Here is a 22350-nt window from a genome sequence, read left to right on the forward strand (position 1 = left end):
CGAAATTCACATGTAAACTAATTGATACTCCATATTAGAGCACCCCCAATAGTTGTAGTGTTTGAGGAGTTTTTGCAGGTGTGACTGGGAAAGAGAAGATAGGATGGAATAGGAAAAGGGAGAGGGGGGGAGAGAGAGAAAAGCGTCATTATTGTGCCCGGGGCTGTGTTGCGCTTAACGCGAAATGGGCGCGACAACTTGTTTTCCTTAATAGGTCCCACACATATGATAAAAATCAATGCTTTGAAGGTTGATTTTTTTCTCTCTCTCCTTCACATAAACTTTGTTTTCTCAAAAATTACACCAAAATACAATAATGGGGATGCCCTTAGTTAATTTATTGGGCTCCCTAGTCCGTACTATCATAAATATCTGCACCAAAAAGTATACCTAATGATATTGACATTACAATTTATAATTTTTTTAAAAAAAATTTATAATTTATTACTATTGACTAAATCATCTTAAAACCAAAGAAGGAAAGTGTTAAAAAGAAGGATGAACATACACCAAAGAGGGAAAGTTTTAAACAATAATGAATATATCACTGCATGAATGCTAATTAGTAGCTTAGGAATTCATACTCCGATCTACACAACAGGTGATGAGGAAAGTCAATTCGAATTGAAGAAGCAAATTGAATGTGAAACCATAGGCCATAGCTCTTTTCCTAAAAAAAAAAAAAAAAAACAAAAAAAAAAAAAAAAACAAAAAACAAAAAATGATAGCTCTAAAGTAGAGTTTACTCAGTGCACACCCTCAAATAGTATTTGTCGAGTTCCAGTTATCCAAATAAAATAAAATAATTTAAAAATTATTTTATACAATGAAAATTTTGTAAAACTATTTTCAAAAACAAAATTAAAATAATAATTATTCTTCCATTTGCAGATCTGATCTATTCCTCTTTATTCATCAAATAATTACTGTATTATTTTAGGTTTAGTTTTTAGCATACATTCTGTTTTTGGCTTCTACTCTATACTGAGAAGATGGTTTAAAACAAAAACAAAAGAAAAAGGAAGAAAAAACTTCATAGCTAGAGCAAAAATAAAATAAAATAAAATATGTTTGACTTTCATCATTTTGTTAATAATTTATGTATACAACTATCAATTGTGCCTAATTAATTAAATACAAGCACAATCTACAAACCCTTTACCCACACATCAATTATTTGGTTATGGTGACTTGAAATCTCTCTAATGAAATTGGTACTTAACTGGTATTGTTATAACCTGCCATCATTCCCTAAAGATTTTGTAGCACCATAAAGCTAAACACCTTAAACACAACACCCTAAACCTCTACCACCAAACCTAATAACCCAAACAATAGGTTCCACAAATATTTATAATCATTGGAGGGTAGATCGGCATTGGAGATAGATAACAAGTGAATTAAAAATTAATTTTCAAAGTGTATCAATAAAGTAAGATAAACGAAGGTTTGGAAGGCTTTTAAGTTTCAAGTAGCATTTATCTCACATTGAAAAAGTATGTGAGTTTGTACTCTTGTACTAGTATAAACACATTTCAACTTTTTAAAAAGTTTCAAATTTGTACTTAAGAGACTCTCCCTTTCTATTGGGTACTACTTAATTACCTTGCTATTGGAAAATTTAGGACTTAATATCCCTGCAATACTCCCTCACTTTCAAAAGTATATCTTACTTCCACATCATCAAATTTGCAATTCTTTCACTAATTTTTATACATCCCTACAATATTCTCTCACTTTCAAAAGTAGTTCCACTTTCACATCACATTATAATGTAAACAAAATCCACACAAGCATCCATATATATCATCTTGAAAGTGTAGGGATAAATTCAGCCTAATAGCTTATCCCATCTTCCAAATCCAAGTTGCTGAAATGAACGTTGAACAAGAACAAGTGAGACCCATGAGAACCATATATTCTTATGAAAATAAAGTTACATTTTATAAAGGGGGATTGAAGTCACCTCACACAACTGAAGCGGAAACTCACAATGCGCTTCAATTTCTTATTGTAAAAGAGGAAGTGGTATGACCATCTGTATGTATGGTAAGGAAGCTGTAAGAATATGCTAATTATTATAGCTAATGTTTTACTTTTTCTGAGATTTTTATGTTTTCCAAGGATTTCAAATTGAATTTGAAGATAACAAAAAGGTTGAACTAATCCTAATAGATTGACTGTAGAGTGTAGGAGAGTTGGAGATTGGCATCCTATCCTAGATGCATATGTGAATTTCAAGCCCGCACGGGCTTAGCTCACTAGTTCAGTATACAGTATTTGGGGAAAGAGACCAAGATTCAAAACTCGGCAGCGGCAATGTGAGGAATATACCCAAAGTGGGCAGATCCCTTGAGCGCACCGACATTTAGCCATGTCTGCTAAGCCATTGAGTTACCGTGATTTACATACTCTCAAATGCTCTATTGGGCCGGGGTTGGGGGGCCCTTGGAGTTGGGGATTCAACCTTTTTGGGTAAAGATGTGAATTTCAAGCATTACTCAAGGGATCATACTTTCACCATCTGACATGGCAATATAGGTAGAATCCTTTTGTAATGCAGGGTTGAGTCGACCAATGTATGGTAACCATTGAATAAAAAGAGTTTTATTGTCACGTCAGATGGTGAAAACTTTTGGTTCCTATAGGCGGGGGTGGGTGGGTGGGTGACAAGTGAATTGGCTCCGGTGAGAAAGTGTGATTGCTTAAAAATTAAAAATCTTACATGGTGCCTCTTTCCTCACATGGATCTGCATCAGAATCTGGATTGTAACCATAGATTTCACATTCTCGGACTTTCACAACCTGCATCAATGATATGTTATTAACTTGCCATCATGGCCCTCTGTTTATTGTTTCATCTTTGCTAATATAAGCACACCTCATCCAAAGCCTTGTACAACGTTGCCAGCAGAGAACTGCTCTCATTTGTCTCAAGCCATTCCTGCGACCAAATTTTAAGATAATAGACAATATTGAACTTCCAAAAGTAGAATAAATGAATCCACTTGTACATTGCCAGAATCTTGATGTACCACCAAAATAATCAACTTTAAATTGAGGGTAGGTAATGGAAACCTGGATAATATAAATTAGTTCAATTAGAAATGTTACTACCTTTGATGCCTCGAACATGTAGATGTCAAAAACTTGCTTAAAACTATCCCAGCTTTCCTCAGAAAATAACTGGTGAGCATTCGCTGCACTGCTGATCCGTAACATTGAAAATTCATTGCAACACACAAATACAATCCGCAGACATGCATAAGTTGGAATGATTAAGGGAAAGAGTCGAGGCAACTGAATTTAGTTTTGGGAAATGGAGAGACTTGAACTCTCAGCTCTTCTACGAGCAACAGTTCTCTAAACTGTCTGTCAAACCATCTGACAACACTCCCAAGGCTTTAAGAGAGGATTATATATCGGGATGCCAAATCGCCAAGAAAAGCTGAGTAGGGCATTACCCATAATCCTCCTTGTCAGCTCAAGTCAAGTGAAATGATTTTCTATTTTTCTTGCAAGTTGCAACAGAAGATACAGTATTACCTGATGTTGTAGTCTGGATAGATTTGATGGAGCGTAAGAAGCAAATATATCAATGTCTTTTGGCTGTAATATGATGCAAATAGTATAGTATGGAACAATTACAAATTAACAGTGTACAGTTAACTGGCAAGTAAATTAGTTTGTATACACCACCTGGATCTACAATATAGATATTCAATTGGTGATGAAGAGTTGATGTCTAAAGAATTTTCAAGATAATCAAGAATCTGCAATAAATTATAGAGTGCCGAATGTAAATCCTAATAAAAATCATCACAAAAATCATTACAGTATAACTTGATTCCAGTAAAATAGACACACGGAAATACAGCTAATAGAGATATGGCTGAAAAGCATTAAGAACAAGGTTCCTAAAGTTACTTGTTTTGCATTTTTCATTTTTGGACTTAGTATAGGAGAAACCATTTTGTCTCCTAAAATTTTCTGCTATCCCATCTGAGGGGAAAAGAACAGAAAGGAGAAATCTAAAAGACACCTGACATAATGTATTCTACATGAATACTAATGCTAAGTAGAACAATCCCAAGTAAGGTCAGATCGTCAGAATACCCAAGAAAGTAAACTAAGGCCTGTTTGGGGACTAGCTGTTAGTATTAGGCCATCAGTTTTTAGTTGATTGGCTGGTTTAACAAGCTATTTGTACAAAGATGTTTGCCAAAATAGCAGTTAGTTTAGTTATTAAGTTATTACCAGTTTGAATTTGTAACACAACATACAAGGAAATGAATATATTTTAAATTGATCTTCAACAAATTTAAATCACCTCATTCTCCAAACTGAGAGACAGCTTCTTATCAGTTCCCGTATGCTTGCCTTGAAAGCAGAAAGCAAAAACAATTTTACACCCTAAGATGGTCCAGAATCCAGATGCAAACACATTATATACTCACAAACGGATAATCACACTTACAAGAGTAAGCTTCAAGGCAACCTTTGACAGTACGTTCTCCCAGATTTATGTGACTCAAGAAGTCACTTATACTGAAATCATACACATTAACATGATTACTATTCTGATTTCTGAGTTGGTTTTTAAAAAATAATAGAGATACAGAAAACTAATATATCTCTGGTCAAAAGGCTAGTAGGAACAGCAAGTTAGACATATCATAATTTTCTCAATTATAAAAGAGTTCAGAACATACCGATCAAGAGGAGTGTATTCCAGGTACTTCATGATAGCAGTATCAGACAACCAAACAGCTCTCTGCTGTGATGACTGATGACAATCCAAAGTTTACATTGAGAAAAAGATCTCAATAAAGATTATAATTGTCATAAGTTTGAAATGATTTTCCATCATACCATATTGCCATTCTAAATTCTCCAAATGCAATTATCACCTATGGCTAGAATTAACATTTTTCTTACTAATATCATGATTTAGCAAAACTACTAGATGCCACTTATTGCAAAAATAAGTCAGATATTTTTACTGAATCTCAATGAATGAATAACATACACATTGAATTTTCACTTTAATGTCCTTATAATTTGTTTTGTGCGCATTTGTTATTAGATAGTAAGAAAGTTATGTGGTGAATCTTGAAAATTCAAATGGCAATTCAGCCTCCAAAGATCCATAACACGTGATTCAGACATTATTAGACAGATATAAAGTTACACCAGCATATATTACTCACCACACATAAGTACCAGACTACCAGTTCATAAATTTGCTGAAAAGAACACCCATCCAATTTTAAGTTGTAATGGTTATTCAATAGCGTAACACACACACCACTAACTAAATCCATCATAATATAAAGAGAGGTATAAGAAAGAGTAGCAAAATACTGCTATAAGTATTCTAACTCCTATGAGGCATTGTTAGGTTTTTGAATAAAATCCCATGTGTCTGTTTCAAGGACCTCGTCCCCCCCCCCCCCCCTCCCCTCCCCCCCCCTCTCCCCAAGTCCCCAACCCTTGCCTCAGCTATTCTAACTACATTTTCTGCAAACCTTCTCCCCTAACTGATCAAAATTTTGACTAATAAACTGCAGCACTGTAATAAACTCCCCAAGTGATCTTCCTAAGTTTTATTAATTCTAAACACGAACCATATGATACAAACCACATCCGAAATTTAAAATCTCGACATTCAGATTACGCATCAAAGCTCGACATTTACAAAAATCAAACACGAAATATGCAAACTTGCACAAGAAATAGATTAAAGGAAAAAATAGAATGTTCAATTCAGAAAGCGCATACCTCTTTCCGATGATGCAAGAGAAAACTTGGCGAAGAGGGTAGAGAAACAGTGGAGGAAGAACCCTAATTTCGATTGTTTGGAAAATGGTTGGAAATTGGGGATTTTACTATTTTAGATTTTTAGGTCGTGAAGTTTGATTTCGTGGTTCGGATTTGCCCCAGTGTGAAAGAGAGAGAATTTTGTATTTAGTCCTTGATGTTTAAGTGCACTTCAATTTTTTTCTTTAAAAATTTTAAATTTCTAATCTACAACCTTTAGGATGTCAATCAGGTCAATTCATTTAGGGTGTGTTTGGAAATCCGGAAAATGATTTCTGAAAATTATTTTTTGGGTTTTTGGTGTTTGGCTGTGCAAGGAAAATGGAAGTCAAAGGAAAATGCCACATAGTCAATGGAAAATGAGGTCTCTTTTCCTGAAAATGACTTCCCCTTTTTTTTTTGAGAAGTCATTTTCCATTCTTTGTTCTCTCTTCTTGTGGTCAGAAAATTTCCGCGACTTCACCAACACCTATTGCGCATTGTTCTCTAATCTTCGAATTTGGTTCTCCGATTTGTGGCAGTACATTTTTCGACGACCAGCTCTACTACTCTCTGGTGTCCGACCGGGCACCAGAGAGCAGTGCTCTCTGGTTTCCAGCCGGAAATCAGAGCGAGATTCTCTCTGGTTTCCGGCCGAAATCAGAGAACACGATCGAAAACTCTTACTCTGGTTTCCGCCGTCTCTTTCTTCTTTTTTTTTTTTTAAAAAAAAAATTATAACTTTTTAATAGATAATAATACTATTTGATTCAAAAACATAAATATTTTTATATTTTAAACAAAATAATTAATTATATAAACTGTTTAATTATATAATTCTACCCCATTTTCCAGAAAATGAACCAAACACACAAAAGACAGTTTTCCGCTTTGCAACCAAACACGAGAAAGAAAAATATTTTCCAGAAGTCATTTTCCTGCTTTCCAAACGGACCCTTAATTTTGAACTAGTTCTATCAAATTGTTAGACTTATTTGTTTGAGCTAATTTATTTTTTTGGCGTGCGAAATGTTCACAAAAAAAAAAAAAAAAAAAAAAAAAAAATTCACTTACAAGTTGTAAGAGTATATCTTCTCTCCTCTCTCCTATTTTTTTCATCGCAATAAAAATTATTATTGTAGTTGCTCTAATAAGAGTTTGAGTAATTAGTATGTAAACTTCGAAAAATTAATTCTTATAAAGTGTGACCTCAATTAGTTCTCAAATTATTCATCTAATAGTTATTTTAGTCTATCATTTCAGGTATTAGTTAAAACATAATGGTGATGTAAGGACAAATTTCCTTTCAAAAAGAAAAAATGTAAAGACAAATTTAAAAATCCATTTATTCTTCTAAAACACAAGTCAAATAAGTATATACTCCATAATTGAATATGAAATATGCTAACGTAAGTATTTGCGCTATACAAAAATGACGAATTGGATTCTATTCCCTTCCGGCAAACTAAACCAACTGGACTCCATTCCCTTCCGGCAAACTAACTATGCTGTGAAACCATGTCTATCTTCACCTTGCAAGGTGGACAAGTTTTAAAACTGTTCATAATTTGAGTTCTATAATTATGAACATAAAATTCTGTAATTGTGAATAAGAAGTTCAAAAATTATGAACATGTGGCTTTGTAATTTCCAGCTTGGTGAAGATGAGATCAGATAATAGTAGTCTTCACTGCAAACCAAGCCTGCACATTTATGTGATCAGGAAAACTAAACTATGAAAGGAAACCAAAGATGTAAAAGTAGTACAACTAACTGGGGTTCACCCACCCATATGAATTTCAAGATGCCCCAAAAGGAAGAATATAATGCCATGCCTCCAATAAATACTCTAGTATAGAAAAGGCAGGCAGGCAGGGTCTTCCCTAGCTGGCTTTTTATAACCTAAATAAACACTAATGGACCTGAGATACCAAACATACTTCCAAAGAACATCTGAGCATTCAGTACAAAGAATTCCAGGAAACATGAAAGCAGTTTTCAAGGTAACCAATATAATCCTCTTTCTTCCATTCAAACATTTTGTATAAACACACTACTATATATTGCAAACTTTGTGTGGCTAAAGCTAGTTTTCCTTTATAATTTACCACATTACGTACATATGTATATGTATAATGTATAAGCCATCAAGAACAACTTAAATAAAGCCAGATAAGAAAGAATGAAACACATTTATCATCAATGTTTGAAAACTTCACATTCAGTAAGAAATGAGAAGCATACCCTTTAATTTGTTCCCAATAAATTAACACTAACACTGTACTGCTCATTACTATATTAAGCAAATACAACATACAAGTGAAAATTTTAAAGTTTTTCCAAGTTGCATTGGCAAAGTTGACGAGCGCAAGAAGAAGATAGATCAGAAGAAAACTTACTCAACAGCTCTTGTTCTTATGCATGCCTTAGTGGGTCCCACTACTCTCCCTTTTTCTCTTCATCTTCCTATCATCCATGTCTTGGTCTTCGTTGCCAGGAGATGCAGGAGGAGGAGGAGGAGGAGCAGAGCTGGAAAGAAATAATTATATAAACAATTAGGATATCAAAAGAATGAATTATAAGCTTTGAAGAATGAATGTGGGGTGTCGGGTGTACTTACGCTATACAGAAACCGCTATATACAAACTCCAAAGGGCGAGGGATGATGGCAGGGATGATCTCATCAGGTTTGAATATCATTGAGAAAATAATATCTGACGAACAAACTCCAACTCCACTTCCAGAGATTTGAATGTCGTATTCACGTGAAAAATCAATACTGAAGACATATATCAAATATTCTGAACTTGAACTACTGCGCATCACACAAAACCTTCCACCTCCAATATCAGATAATTGTTTCTCACAAAGGTATGGGTCATCAATATGATCATCAAGTTCAGTTTCACATTCAGCTAGAATCCTAGAAGATATAGGATCAATATCACCATTGTCAGACAGGCGAACACGATAGGCAGTGGGCTGAGCAGCATTAAGGGCGACTAGAATCCAAGTATTATCAGCAAATTCATTTGAAATTCCGATATCGCCACCAAAATGATAGGGAAAACGAATATTTTTCTCCACAAATCTGTCCACCATGGCATTGCAATCCTCCCATTTTGATTCCATTTCCATTGTGTTGAACTTAAATGCATAGATACCACGATGATATAGTGATTTAATACCCAGATATATATAACCTCTAATAAAAAAATAACAGCATAAAACGGGAATAGAAGATCTTAGACAATCAGGAGGGAGAGGTGGTGGGGGTGGCCCGGTTTCAAACAATTTCTGAATTGGATCAAAGTATTGCAAATGCATGGGCACGCTGGCTCGCTCGAATAGCTTATGAGTATATGTGAGCAAGTAAAACCCAGCCTTAGCTCGAATGACTAAAGGAAATGCCATTGGTGCAAATTTTGAGTCAGGAAGTTGTTCAATATTGTCTAGTGGAAAATCCTTAAACTCATCGAACTTTGTTGGATCAAATATATAAACAAGATTGCTATATTTATATTCAGCCACAGATGCATCGTGGCCCCCAACCATATATAAAATATGATTGTGGCTGAAGTGTACCATATCTGCTGGAAAAGTTTTAGGAAAATTAAAGCACACAAGTTTGGCTTCGGATTTGATGGAACTATTAATTGTTATAGGGATTTTAAGCCGAATAATTCCACTGTCGAACTTGAGATAAGCATATATGAATTCCGCCATCCTGGAAAAAGAAGATGCATAGTTATACAAAACTAATAATTATAAATACAAGAAAAAAAACAGATATTATTAGACACACACTGCTAGACATTATTAGACACATATAAAGTTACACCAGCATATATAACTCACCACACATAAGTACCAGACTACCAGTTCATAAATTTGCTGAAAAGAACACCCATCCAATTTTAAGTTGTAATGGTTATTCAATAGTTTAACACACACACCACTAACTAAATCCATCATAATAAAAAGAGAGATATAAGAAAGAGTAGCAAATTACTGCTATAAGTATTCTAACTCCTATGAGGCATTGTTAGGTTTTTGAATAAAATCCCATAAGTATTCTCCCCTAAGTGATCAAAATTTTGACTAATAAACTGCAGCACTGTAATGCCTCCATTTTCCAATTCACATTAATAAACTCCCCAAGTGATCTGCCTCAGTTTTATTAATTCTAAACGCGAACCATATGATACAAACCACATCCGAAATTTAAAATCTCGACAGTCAGATTACGCATCAAAGCTCTACATTTACAGAAATCAAACACGAAATATGCAAACTTGCACAAGAAATAGCATGCGACAAATTAAAGGAAAAAATAGAATGTTCAATTTAGAAAGCACATACCTCTTTCCGATGATGCGAGAGAAAACTTGGCGAAGAGGGTAGAGAAACAGTGGAGGAAGAACCCTAATTTCGATTGTTTGAAAAATGGTTGGAAATTGGGGATTTTACTATTTTAGATTTTTAGCCGTCGTGAAGTTTGATTTTGATTTGCCCCAGTGTGAAAGAGAGAGAATTTTGTATTTAGTCCTTGATGTTTAAGTGCACTTAAATATTTTTTCTTTAAAATTTTTAAAGTTGTAATTTACAACTTTTAGAGATGTCAATCTGGCCAATTCAGTTAATTTTGAACTAGTTCTATCAAAATGTTGGATTTATTTGTTTGAGCTAGTTTATTTGTTTGACGTGCGAAATGTTTACAAAAAATTTCACTTACAAGTTGTAAGAGTATATCTTCTCTTCTCTCTCTTATTTTTCTTTTTCATCGCAATAAAAATCACTATTGTAGTTGCTCTAATAACAGTTTGAGTAATTAGTATGTAAACTTCGAAAAATTAATTCTTATAAAGTGTGACCTCAATTAGTTCTCAAATTATTTGTGTAATAGTCATTTTAGGTATTAGTTAAAACATAATGTTGATGTAAGGACAAATTTAAAAATTCATTTATTCTTTTAAAACACAAGTCAAATAAATATATACTCCGTAATTGAATATGAAATATGCTAACGTAAGTATTTGCGCTATACAAAAATGACGAAGTGGTAATTATGTAAGACATTTTACCCTCATCAACCCAAATAGTATCAATAGACTCACATTCGCCTATTCCGTTCTTCATTTCTCAAATTATTTTACCTTTAATAATTTCAGCATATAATTTTTTGACTAATTTAATCATAGCTATCAACTTCATTTCAATCATCCAAAAATATCATTATTTATTTTATCATCCTTACTTTCTTATTCGGAACAACAATAAATAAATGTCATGAATCTTTCGTGTAGCGTATTGCTTATGAAACTTCTCCTTTACTGTTAAATATTGTATAATTTGTTCTTTCTCGTATTTAAAATCTTGAACTGGGTCTATTAATTCCCTTATTGTGTGGAGCTCAAGTATTTGAATTTTTGATGGTGGGATAAAAAACCACGGAATCAATGATAGAAGTCATTAAAAAATAACCAAAAATATAGAAATATATCAAGATCATGATTAGCCTCCAAATATATGGCATCGGACGAGTCTTCGACGATATGTGAAAATGACTAAAGTCAGCTTTATTTTTTGAATATCTTCGACAATATGTGAAAATGACTAAAGTTGGTTTTTTTTTTTCCACAATGCCTTATAAATCGCACTAATTTAAATCATAATATTTGAATATAATTTGGCAATTGTAATTGAAGTTGTAATATTTTTTGCAATTTTGGCAATTGTAATTGAAGTTGTAATCATTTCTTGCACATGACTCCACGGAGTATTTTTCTTTCTTTGCCTTCTCTGAAATTTAATAAAAATAAAAATTTTAAATTTGCTCTACCATCAACCTTAGGTTTTAATCATACTTGAGGGGAAAATGACTGCTACACAAATAATTCAGAAATTAAATAAGGTCATCCTTATAATTAAGTGACTGAATTCGAGCAAGAAGAAATTAATAAAGGGAAAAAATAAAAATAAAAAAGAGTTAGTTTAATTTACAAAGCGCATACCCTGAAGGTCGAAGAAGAAGAACCCTAATTTCAATTCTTTAGAGCGAATTTGCAGAAATCACAACACATAGATTTCATTGGGAAGGAAGGGATCTGAATCTGAACATATGATATACGCACACAAAATTGAAAATTGAAAATTGAATGAAACTAGAGAGCAAAACCTTTGAGATATTCCGGGTCACGTTTGGCCCGTTCCTGGAATTTCTTGAACCAGCGGTCTAAAATGTCCATGGGCACAATCAGCTTGCTCCCGTCCACTCCGCAAAACGACTGCATGAAATTGAACAAATTCTCCCCCACTTTCATCGCTAGCCTCTCGATCTTCTTCTCCGCGGCCACGTCCAGGGACGGCAGCGTCGCCAGCTCCTCAACGGACACGCCGATCTTCGCGGACAGCGGAGTGGCGTCGGCGGTGAGCTGGAGCTCGCCGCCGGGCTCCGGCCACGGCAGGGAGAGCACGGCGGAGGGGCGGCTTAGCGTGACGGCGCCGCAGAAGAGGAACGGCGATCCCGGCGATTGGATGTAAACGGCCAGGGCCTTGTCCGGCGGGAGCGTGAAGTTGTTGAGAAGGAAGATGCACACTTCCCGGATTGAATCGTACGCCTCGCCGACGAAGGTGTTCATATCGAGGAGCCAATGTGTGGTGTCGATTTGAGTGAAGGAAGAGATGTCCATTGGGAAGCTCCGGTTCGGGAAAACTACTCCGAACATTTCTTATTCTTCGATTCTCCTCCCAAATTTTCAGCCGGAGAAAAAACTGCTTCCGGTGGGTGAGAAAGATGAGTGATGAAGGTGGTGGACTTGTGTTTGAAATTGGGGATTTTATTAGGTCTTCATAAGTTTGAGATTTAGGGGCTTGGTTTTAAATATATTACGGTATTACCGTCTCTACCCTAACAGGCTAAACACTAATAATGTTACTTTTCTTTTTTTGGTCTCTATTCTTGTCAGTACAAGAAATCGGATTGTTCTAGAACTTTGGAGACAATTCATAATATTGTCATTCAAACATCAAATGATTTGTATAGTTATCAAGTTATCCAATATAATAACCTGAAGAATAATGGCGGGAAATTAGGAGAAACTTCCAAAATGTTGTAAATTACTTTGATTTATGTGCCTGATTGTGATCGCAAAGTACGAGTTTAAAGACAATTTTAGTAAACCAAACTAAGTGTATTTAAAAATCCAAAAATGACTTCTAAAAAATATTTTTGAATTTTCAGTATTTGGATGCAATAAGAAAATCCAATCAACGAAAAACATTTTTCGTTGATTGGGAAAAATGAAGTCATTTTGGCTGAAAATGACTTCAGCTAAAATTTGAGGAAGTCATTTATCGTCAAAATGTTTAAACATACAATTCTACTCATTTTTTCAGAAAATAAACTAAACACACCAAGTTTTCCAAAATACAACCAAACATGGGAAAAGAAAATATTTTTTAAAATATGACTCATTTTTCAGAAATCATTTTCCTGCTTTCCAAACGGACCCTAAATAGGAGAATAAAGTTAAAATTCAAGTATAACATTAGAAAATTGAAAAGACTCGAGAGTTGAACCTAAGTAAGACAAAGGGATTCAATCACAAAACATAAAGGGGTGTTTCGTAAATAACTGTTAACAATTTGTTTTTTATGCAAAAGATGATATTGTAACATTTGTGGGGAGAGAGAGAGAGAGAGAGAGGAGATGTGTGTGAAGTATATTTATCCTCTAGTTTCATCCAAAAGTATACATATCACAAGTAAATCTATACACACTCCATTTTGGTGAAAGTCAAATGAAAAAGGGATTATAACAATGTTGTTAACAGCAAGTGATTGTTACAACTTACAATCTTCTGCACTCTGTTTCCTATTCTGAGCCTCACCTCACCTTGTTTCTGAATCATATTTTACACCCAGCATAGACACCGCTATTCAGCTCCAGCTTCTCTTAGGCCTGAAATTTTTGCATAAGAGAAACACATATAAGCAATGCCAACCTCCCACACAAATACAACCTTGTATTTCTTCTCTCCATGGGTCATTTTAATTTTTTTTTGGGCCTTTCTCAACTTATTTCCAAATTCCAATATTAGATCGATTTGAAAAATCTCATCATCATCATCATCATCACTCTCTTAATAATCAATCATTCATGTACTTTTTAAAGAGTGTAGGTATTTATACTTTCGGTTCTTTTGCCGTGAACGCCAGAACCAGGCGAGCGCTCCGAATGCACAGCTTGCCACAGCAATGGCAAATGCAGCTCCAACTGGAACAACAACTGCACTCGTTGAAGCTACCAATTCATCAACACTCGATTTTTCACTGCCGCTTCCAACTTCCTTGTCCTTGTAAAGAGTAACCAGCGTCTTCCCGTAGTAACTGACCAAGAACTTGAAGACCTCATCGTCATCCCAATCAATCTCACTACTATCATTGCCCTTTTTGCTCTGGCGATAGCAAGATTCACAAAGCTGTTTGGGAGGCCAAATAACTTTCAGAAATTTAGGATCAGCTGTTTTTAACAAAGCTTCTGCTTTCATCAGTCTCTCATTCACTTTGTTGTGTGCGCTCCACAACCACAAGGTAAAATCACGAGCATTCTTGAATGGGGTAGAAACGCTGTAGGTTTGGAACATTTAATATACATATTCAGATGATTGAACATTTATAAATAGTAAAATGAGGGTAAAATAAGGACCAAAGATTGAATACTCTAAACCGATAGCATCGTACCTTGAGCACATCTCATAGAAATGCTCCCTACACTCCTGACATACAAAAAAGTTGTGTATGAAATCACATGTAGTTTTAAAAGCCATTTCGCTTTCTGCATCTTCCACTCTTACAGAAAGGGAGTGCAACAAAACCCACAAACCACAACTGCACAGTAAACAAAAATCCTTGATTAGGAGGAAAGTACTGAAATCGAAATACATTATCACGTGAGCAATTTCCTGACAACTAAATCAAAAAATCTATCAGTTATCACTCTGTGAGCATTATTATCATCTTCAAAACCAATTATGATCTACTTCATTTGAACTTTCATCCCCAGTCCAGCTATCTAGTATCTACACCCCAAAATCCATAGATTTAGTGGTCCATCAGGTATTTTAAGGTACATAGTTACAAGAAAATCAAAAACTTTGTGCACCCTCTAATCCACAGAAATATTGACAGATTATAAATGCTGTGAAGATTACAGGAGGCTGTGAAAAGTGCAGAAACAAAAATACTAATACTCAGTAGATAACTGATTAGCAAAAAAATCTGAAGATGGGGGAAAAGATGAAGGCTTCACTGCACACACATACACACACACACACACACACACACACACAAAGTTGGGGAGGGGGGGAGAGGGAAAAGGAAACATTGCCCACTTGAAAGCAGGATTGCGGTTGATTGATAAGAATATAAGATGAGAGAGGGAGATCACATTACAAAAATGAAGAGAGCATTTAATGTTTTATGTGTAATTCTTGCAAAAATGGACTGTGCTCATAAGATTTTTTTCTTTAGATAGAAACTGAGGAAATAATGCAATTAAACTACATGACAAGTTGACAACTACAAATACAACTTTAATGAGCATGAACTATGACGGTACATATCAAGAACAGAGTGCATGACTGTTCTGTTACCTGAAACCTCTGGTTTCATTTGTACTTCCACGACAAAACATCTGCAAAAAATGAAGAAAAAGTGGTTATAGATTATTAAAACCAAAAACAGCTTAATCAAATGTATGATAGCATGAACATAGAAGACAACCTAGAAATAAGAAATTTAAAAATGTGTCTCAACGAAGTAAAGATTTAGTTGGATGTTCATGAAAAACCAGCAAAGTTTAAAATGTGTTTCAACAAAGATTAGTTGGATGTTCATGCAAAACCAGCAAAGGTACAAACTGCCAAGCTGGTTTCCCTTCACATTCTAATGAAGGATGGGGATTATATGGTGAGTTTACTAAAGACATCTTTTGAGAAAAATCTGGACTAACTCCACTTCCCCACCCTGCTTACCCCCCCTCTCTCCCCATCTCCACAACACCCAACAAAAACTCCTTGAGTCAGAGATGGAAAACACATAAATGTTGGATTTTTTTTTTGTATCTTCGTGTTCTCAATGCCTCTTAAACAAGCCTTCCACTTAGAGATCCAAACAACCTGTCAAGTTAGCTTCTATATCCATTTTCTTTTTCTTTCTTTTCTCTGCATGCAAATTATCTTTTTGTCATATGAGCACTTAGAAACACTACATTTCTGTAAGATCCTAAGTTACTCCGTAATATCTCTTTGCCTATACAATAACACATGTTTAATATAAGTGTTTAGCCAAAAATTGAGAAAAAAAAATGTGGATTACATTGAATATCAAAAAAGAATCTGAGTTTCGAATAAAGAGCACCATTTAGCACCCTCTCACTAGTGACCTGAAATTGATTGAAAGTAATAATTAAAATATATATTACTTCCAACCAATAATGTATGCAAACCAGGAGCTATTAATATGAGACTGAAATGAAAATAAAACTAAAATAAAAATTTTTTAAAAAATAGATGTGGGTCCAATAGCTAGGCATGCATGTCTTATCTTCCTGTGGAACAAATGCTGAGATGCATGGCAATTGAAAATAGTGCAGTCCATGGATGAACATAGCAAAGACCCGCACCAAACAATTGCTCATGCAATACACGAGCAAGAAATCAACCACCATTAAATACTCAATATTAAACAACTATATACCTACCCAATATCCACGAGGAACCTCTTTGCCACAGATCTGATAATTTCCCAGAATGCCCTTTTTAGTACAACTCGCAACTTCTTCTTTGTTTGCTGACAAAGCACCAGATGGGCATAGATCATCAAAGTTTACGAGTATATCTGCACTACCTCTCCGGCATCTATTATCAAGAATCATATTGTGAAGGTGAAAACAACATATATACAAATATATGAAGTAAAAAAAGAGAAACTGGAAAAATTGCAGGATGCAAACCTTCTAGAAGGGTGATGAGCCACCAAAAGTTGAAGGAATTTTATAAGTGATGCCCTTGTATCTGATTTGATCATCTGCATTCATAGGGGAAGCCATCAAGAGAGGCAAAAAATCACATTGGGAAAGCATAAGGCTAATTGGAAATACTGGAACCCCAGCATTTTACCTTGTGCTGTAATATGATATCAAAGGCAGTAGAAGTTGCCTCCTCAACGTCATATACAGCTCTGGCTATCTTTCACAAGCAATATGAAACATGCGTAAGAAAATTACATACTAAAGACAAAGCAAGAAATTCATTCTCGTGCTTTAATAGCAACCTGCCCAGGATCTGAAATATTTGTCTGAAGCTGCTCATTCTGGTACTTTTCATCTTCCAAGCCATATGAGCTAAAGATTAAAAAACATGAAAAGGAAATTATTATACTTCAAAACTTGAAATTGAGAAAAAATGTAGAGGGAAAACAAAACAAAACTACTCTGTACGAATTTTAAACTTGCCAATAGGCACATGGTAGTGGAAAGAGGGGAAGGGTGGTTGAGCACATACCCTGAAAGAACTTTTTTTAAAACACAGCATGCAGATATATACATGGGAAAGACGGTGGCAATATTAAGTTATTAACTGCAACCAATACATTGCTATAATATTTTTTATATAAATAGGGAATCATCCCAAAAGTAGCAAGAGCGTAAATTGATATAACAAGATGCCCTAGAAGTACGACAGATACCACGCATGACTTGTGGTAGGCCACATCACAATTTCCACTGAAGTTTTCAATATAACAAAGTTTTTACTTTAGAAACAAACAGTTCACTAGAAGCATGATACCCATTTTATACCTGCCCAATTTCTTATTAATCCATTCTAACAAGAGACTTGATGTTCGTCCATTCTCAATAGGAAGTATATCACTTTTTTCTTGCTTTGGCTTCCAACTACCACCAACAAACTTAGAAGGAGGACCCCAGAAAAGCATAGGGTAATGCCCCACAGAGAACTTATCACAAAGATTAGAATTTATCTGTGCTGCCAAGAAAGTGAAATAAAATGAATAAACCAGTAAGCTATGGGACAGAAAAGTGCTCTCCAGATGTAATCAAACTGAATAAGATACAAGAGTAATCTCCAAAAACTAACTGAAGAAAGAAAAAAAAATTATTTAATGATATACCAAACAGGAACAGCATATAAGGACTTTTAAAAATAAGTAATGGTTTTTCACCAAAAAAGGCACCAAGGATATGCTTACAAGTATAATTTAAAAACTATACAGAAGGCTATTTTAGAAAAACAGTGCAAGGATATAGCAGAACCAGAGGCTTATTTGGGAAACATTTGTCAATTGAAAAGAATAGATCTCAGTTACTAACTTATTAACCACAAACATGCACAGGACATTTAAATTGCAGAACCAGAGGCTTATTTGGGAAACATTTGTCAATTGAAAAGAATAGATCTCAGTTACTAACTTATTAACCACAAACATGCACAGGACTGTGGGGAAGAGTAACAGTTACTAATTTTTTCTACTGCATTAACTATGATTATGGAATGTTAGAAGTTGGAAAATCTAATGATTTTTATACAGTACAAAATGAACTTCCACAATTTTCTATTTCCTTGTGAACATAGGAAAAACAAAACAAAAGGCTTTCATGACTAGTTTTTGTCATCAAGAGAATCAGTACAGTGTCAACCATCAGCTAAAATATGGAGGAAAGTTCATAACTTGTAATCAGCTAGCCATTTTAATTATATTTGCTTTTTTTTTAATCTGATTTTATCCTCCCCCAGCCCACCCCCCCTCCCCTGGCGTGGGTGTCTCTCCCTTCTTCTCAATCTTCTTTTCTTTTTTAGTGCTCAAAAACAGTCTAAGAAAATAGAGAAGATATAGAAGTAGTAAATAGTAATACCCCCAATGCGCAGTCTACCCTTGTCATCAATATGGTTCCTGGATGTATAGCATCTGCTCCATTAAAAAGTCTGGCAACCTTCTCATAATATGGCTGCAAAATTGTTGTTACAGAGATGAGAAACACTGCAATCAAAGAATCCATCAAAAGAAAGAATAAAGATACCTTATAATTTCTGCAAGCAGGGCACCTGCGAGAAAAATATAATATTTTAAGTAAGAATGACATGCAATAAAGTTATAAAATAAATTGAGTTGCTATTGGTGTAAACTAATGTTGTTACAAATCACAGTTTAAAGACAAACAAGAATGATAGAATTTAGAATTTAGAATTTGGAAAGGAGAGAGCTGGTATCTTTCTGAGGTAATCAAAGACCATAGAAGATGCTCAAATTTGATAACAGAAAAACAACATTTAAGCATAAAATTGTAACATGAAATCAATTCTAAACACAAAAATACTTATAGAGCCATAGAGCACTTGTATCAGTGTGAATAATAGAAGAGAATAGATTGTGGAGGAGAAGATGTTTAATGTAGATTCAATAGCCAAAAACAACTGGTGAATCTTATAACTCAATCCGTGTTCAACTTGAGATGATATAAATTTTATTTATGGCCTGCAGAGTTCTACAAAAGTGAAAGTAAATTGACGATTCAACATGTAAAACCAGTCTGTCGGGCAAAAGGTCAAAAGCTCTAATCCAATATGGGAATACCTATGTCTAGAACTAGACTAGAAGTGAATGCAAGTCACTATAACAAATCACCACTCAAATCTATTAATTTTCACTTGTGATCATGATATTTAGATAACGTGCAAAATTTTCAAAATTCTATAGATATGATTAGGCAAAAGGTACTTCAATAAAAGGCTTTTGTTGAAATTGAGGGATTGAAAAGCCTAGCGGGGTGGCAAATAGCAACCACCCACCAGTTAGGTGGAAGCAAAATATGTAAGTAAAGAAAGAGAGAATATATTATAATAATAGATGATAATAAATTGGTTGCTTGTGTCTACATACAGAGATCCTATATTTAAAGGAACGTTGGGCTAAGCCACTCCTACTAAGAATAGGACCATGGTTTCCTAACATTCAACACTCCCCTTCAAGTTGGAACATCTAGAAGTTACAAACTTGAATTAAAAAAATAAACAAACCACCTAACTCAAAATTAATAATTAAAAATAAAAAAAAAAAAAAACAAAAAAAAAAAACAACAACAACAACAGCAACTACAACTAAGTGCAGCTAGAGGTTAATAATGTTGGAAGGTATTCTATACATGATTGCCAATGGGTGTCTAAACTATGGAAGCCCCTTCCCCTTCTCCATTCGCGAGGTCATAAGTTATCTCTTGCTCTTATCTATAGATAAGAACTAATTGGATTGACTCAATTAATATGATAGATGGAATGGTTGTTTGTGCCTTTCGTTATCTTCTGCTCTCCTTGTAGGGAAAGGCCCTGGTCGGTGGTACTACTTTGGCTTATCAAACATGAAAGCTCATTTATAAATTGGGTCAAAGTCATAGGACATATATCCCATGATGCTTCATGTCCAGTCCGCAGCTTCCACACTGAGAATATCCTCCATGCTATATGCAATATCCCACGATACTAAATTGTCTGTATGGCTATATTGAATATTGGGCTAAGCCTACTCCTAGTAAGACTTGGAAACAAAGTCACTCCTACTAGAAATAGGACTAAGGTTTCCTAATATCGTTTTGCCCAATGCTAGAAAACTTTGAAAAACGAAAGAATTTTCAGCAATGCAAAGGGAGATAGCCAATCACATGTAGATTGACTCATTTCCTAAACAATTTCACTCTTTCTTTCATAAATAAATTATTTATATTTCATGAGATATTTACCACCATCACATCACATTCTTTAGCATTATTATTATTATTCCCAAGCAACTCTTTGAGAACTTCATTTCCATGACACTCGAAAAATTCGAACACTCTAGAGGATGTGGTGATTATAAACAACAAAATATGCTCAGATTAAAAACAATATCTCTCTAGATTGATTCATTTCCTGAGCAATATCAGCCTAGCTTTCATAAATACTCCATATAATTTAATGCTTGATTCTAAATATTGTCATGAGATATTTACCACCGTCACTTTATATTTCTCTCCTAGTATTATTCTCAAGCAACACTGTCAGAACTTCATTTACTATATACTCCACAATATGCTCAGATTGAAAATACATATAACATACAAACCAGAACCTCTCCGTCAATCTCATGAACTATCCATTCTCCAAAGCACAAGAACACGAAATTAAATAAGGGAGAAGGACAAAAGAGGCTGCAACTAACCAGTGAGCGAAGAACTCAACAATGGCGTAGGTGGCCGGAGTCTCACTGAGGACCGCATCGAAGTTGGTGGCGTTCAAATCCACGGCGTAGTCGCGACTCCCCGCGGCGCTCTCATCGCTGATCGCGCGGAGAATGGCGCGGTGAGATCCGGCGGAAACGAACACGGATGCTCCGAAGCTCGATAGGAACAGCAGCAACAGATATGGAATCGGAATTGAAGAAGTCATATGTATGCGTATCTGGTGAGGTGAGGTGGTGGTGGATTAGATTCGATTCCGATCTGTTCTTGGAGTTGAAAGTTGAAGAACCAAAAATGGCGACGACTCTGTTCTCCCTTCCGCCACGATTTTAGTCTTTAGTGTGCTTTCCTAAGACTTACCAGATACGACTCAAACGAAATAGTACGCGAAAGGAAAAAGGTAAAAATTGGTGAAGTCTAGTCTGAGGAGGATCTGGAGGTAAGAGATTAAAATTAATGAGATATTAAAAAAAAAAAAAATTAGAGTTCGAATCATAAATATTATTAAAAAATATTCAAAACAAAAGATAAAATAATTGAAAAAATATTTGACCCAAGACGCAGTCGCCCTTTCGGAGACGAAGTGGCAGGCAACGTCGGAGACGAAGTGGCAGGCAACGTCTCAGGCTCTCTCCCTGATCGTAGAGATGGCATGTGATGAAGGTGGATCTGTGTCAGGGTTGTCTCTATGGTTGGGGAGACGAAGAATTTTTTTTTAATTATTTTATTTAAAATTATTGGAAAATATTTTTAAATTCAATAACTGTCATGTATGTTTTCAAATAAACAGGCCATTTTAGGGATTGAATTGCATAAATTTACGTTGTTCAGAGATCCAATTACATTCTTTTCGAGTTCGATGACTCAATTGCAGTTTGGTGTGTAATTTGACCATTATTCCTAAGCTAATTGTATGGGGTAGATTATTGTACTAGTGTGCAATGCATGGCTAATGCATTTAACACTGCCATGTACTTGTGTCAATTAAATTTTATGATTGTTTTGGATTGCCATGTCAAATCAATTACCCCCAAAAATTGTATAGTTATTTATATTAAAAAAAAAAAAACGCAAATTATAATTTTTTACTGGTTTGATGTTAAGATTACACCTATTTTTAGTTTAATGTTACAGTTAAACATGTTTTTAATTTAGTGACTCAATTACACAAACCCAATAAATTTAATGGTCTATGTGATACTTCTTCTCTTGGCGTGCAAAGGGCGAAATCCCTCTTCCCTAATACCCCACACCCCAGC

At 34.9% G+C, this 22350-nt stretch overlaps 3 protein-coding genes across 10 annotated transcripts; all 3 read right to left on the reverse strand.

The window, feature by feature from the left end:
* Positions 1-1676: 1676 nt before the first annotated feature.
* Positions 1677-10293, reverse strand: LOC109161100 (repressor of RNA polymerase III transcription MAF1 homolog). 7 transcript variants are annotated; one of them, XM_019309442.1, is made up of 11 exons: positions 10162-10270; positions 4713-4774; positions 4478-4548; positions 4331-4380; positions 3700-3773; positions 3547-3609; positions 3118-3205; positions 2882-2944; positions 2726-2805; positions 1967-2038; positions 1677-1870 (listed from the first exon to the last, which is right to left on the reverse strand). In XM_019309442.1, exons 2-11 carry the CDS (start codon positions 4742-4744, stop codon positions 1837-1839), a joined length of 627 nt encoding a protein of 208 aa, XP_019164987.1. In that variant the 5' UTR covers positions 4745-4774; positions 10162-10270; the 3' UTR covers positions 1677-1836. The 7 variants fall into 7 exon arrangements, with proteins under 7 accessions (XP_019164987.1, XP_019164986.1, XP_019164985.1 ...); XM_019309441.1 differs by having other exon boundaries at positions 4713-4777; XM_019309440.1 differs by lacking the exon at positions 10162-10270 and adding an exon at positions 5782-5931.
* A 1446-nt stretch (positions 10294-11739) lies between these two features.
* Positions 11740-12788, reverse strand: LOC109160767 (protein OPI10 homolog). Its single transcript, XM_019309007.1, has one exon. The coding sequence runs from the start codon at positions 12525-12527 to the stop codon at positions 11964-11966; it is 564 nt and encodes a 187-aa protein (XP_019164552.1). The 5' UTR covers positions 12528-12788; the 3' UTR covers positions 11740-11963.
* Positions 12789-13511: 723 nt separating this feature from the next.
* Positions 13512-21505, reverse strand: LOC109160979 (sulfhydryl oxidase 2-like). 2 transcript variants are annotated; one of them, XM_019309269.1, is made up of 12 exons: positions 21073-21500; positions 18902-18926; positions 18737-18829; positions 17663-17844; positions 17137-17206; positions 16983-17051; positions 16817-16890; positions 16565-16721; positions 15456-15496; positions 14545-14691; positions 13993-14430; positions 13512-13762 (listed from the first exon to the last, which is right to left on the reverse strand). In XM_019309269.1, exons 1-12 carry the CDS (start codon positions 21297-21299, stop codon positions 13741-13743), a joined length of 1545 nt encoding a protein of 514 aa, XP_019164814.1. In that variant the 5' UTR covers positions 21300-21500; the 3' UTR covers positions 13512-13740. The 2 variants fall into 2 exon arrangements, with proteins under 2 accessions (XP_019164814.1, XP_019164813.1); XM_019309268.1 differs by having other exon boundaries at positions 13512-14430; positions 21073-21505.
* Between the last annotated feature and the right edge of the window lie 845 nt (positions 21506-22350).

Source organism: Ipomoea nil, unplaced genomic scaffold (genome assembly GCF_001879475.1).
Source record: "Ipomoea nil cultivar Tokyo-kokei standard unplaced genomic scaffold, Asagao_1.1 scaffold2921, whole genome shotgun sequence".
Lineage (NCBI taxonomy): Eukaryota > Viridiplantae > Streptophyta > Magnoliopsida > Solanales > Convolvulaceae > Ipomoea > Ipomoea nil.

What these genes read in the sequence shown, in the direction of transcription:
- LOC109161100 (XM_019309438.1), bottom strand. Translation starts at nt 9,525, where the DNA reads ATGGCGGAATTCATATATGCTTATCTCAAGTTCGACAGTGGAATTATT. An exon ending in TATAGCGGTTTCTGTATAGC is followed by an intron (nt 8,329 to 8,419) that starts GTAAGTACACCC and finishes ATTTCTTTCCAG; the next exon opens with CTCTGCTCCTCCTCCTCCTC.
- LOC109160767 (XM_019309007.1), bottom strand. Translation starts at nt 12,527, where the DNA reads ATGTTCGGAGTAGTTTTCCCGAACCGGAGCTTCCCAATGGACATCTCT.
- LOC109160979 (XM_019309268.1), bottom strand. Translation starts at nt 21,299, where the DNA reads ATGACTTCTTCAATTCCGATTCCATATCTGTTGCTGCTGTTCCTATCG. An exon ending in GGGTAGACTGCGCATTGGGG is followed by an intron (nt 17,845 to 18,736) that starts GTATTACTATTT and finishes TTGGCAGCACAG; the next exon opens with ATAAATTCTAATCTTTGTGA. An exon ending in TTCTATGAGATGTGCTCAAG is followed by an intron (nt 14,431 to 14,544) that starts GTACGATGCTAT and finishes CCAAACCTACAG; the next exon opens with CGTTTCTACCCCATTCAAGA.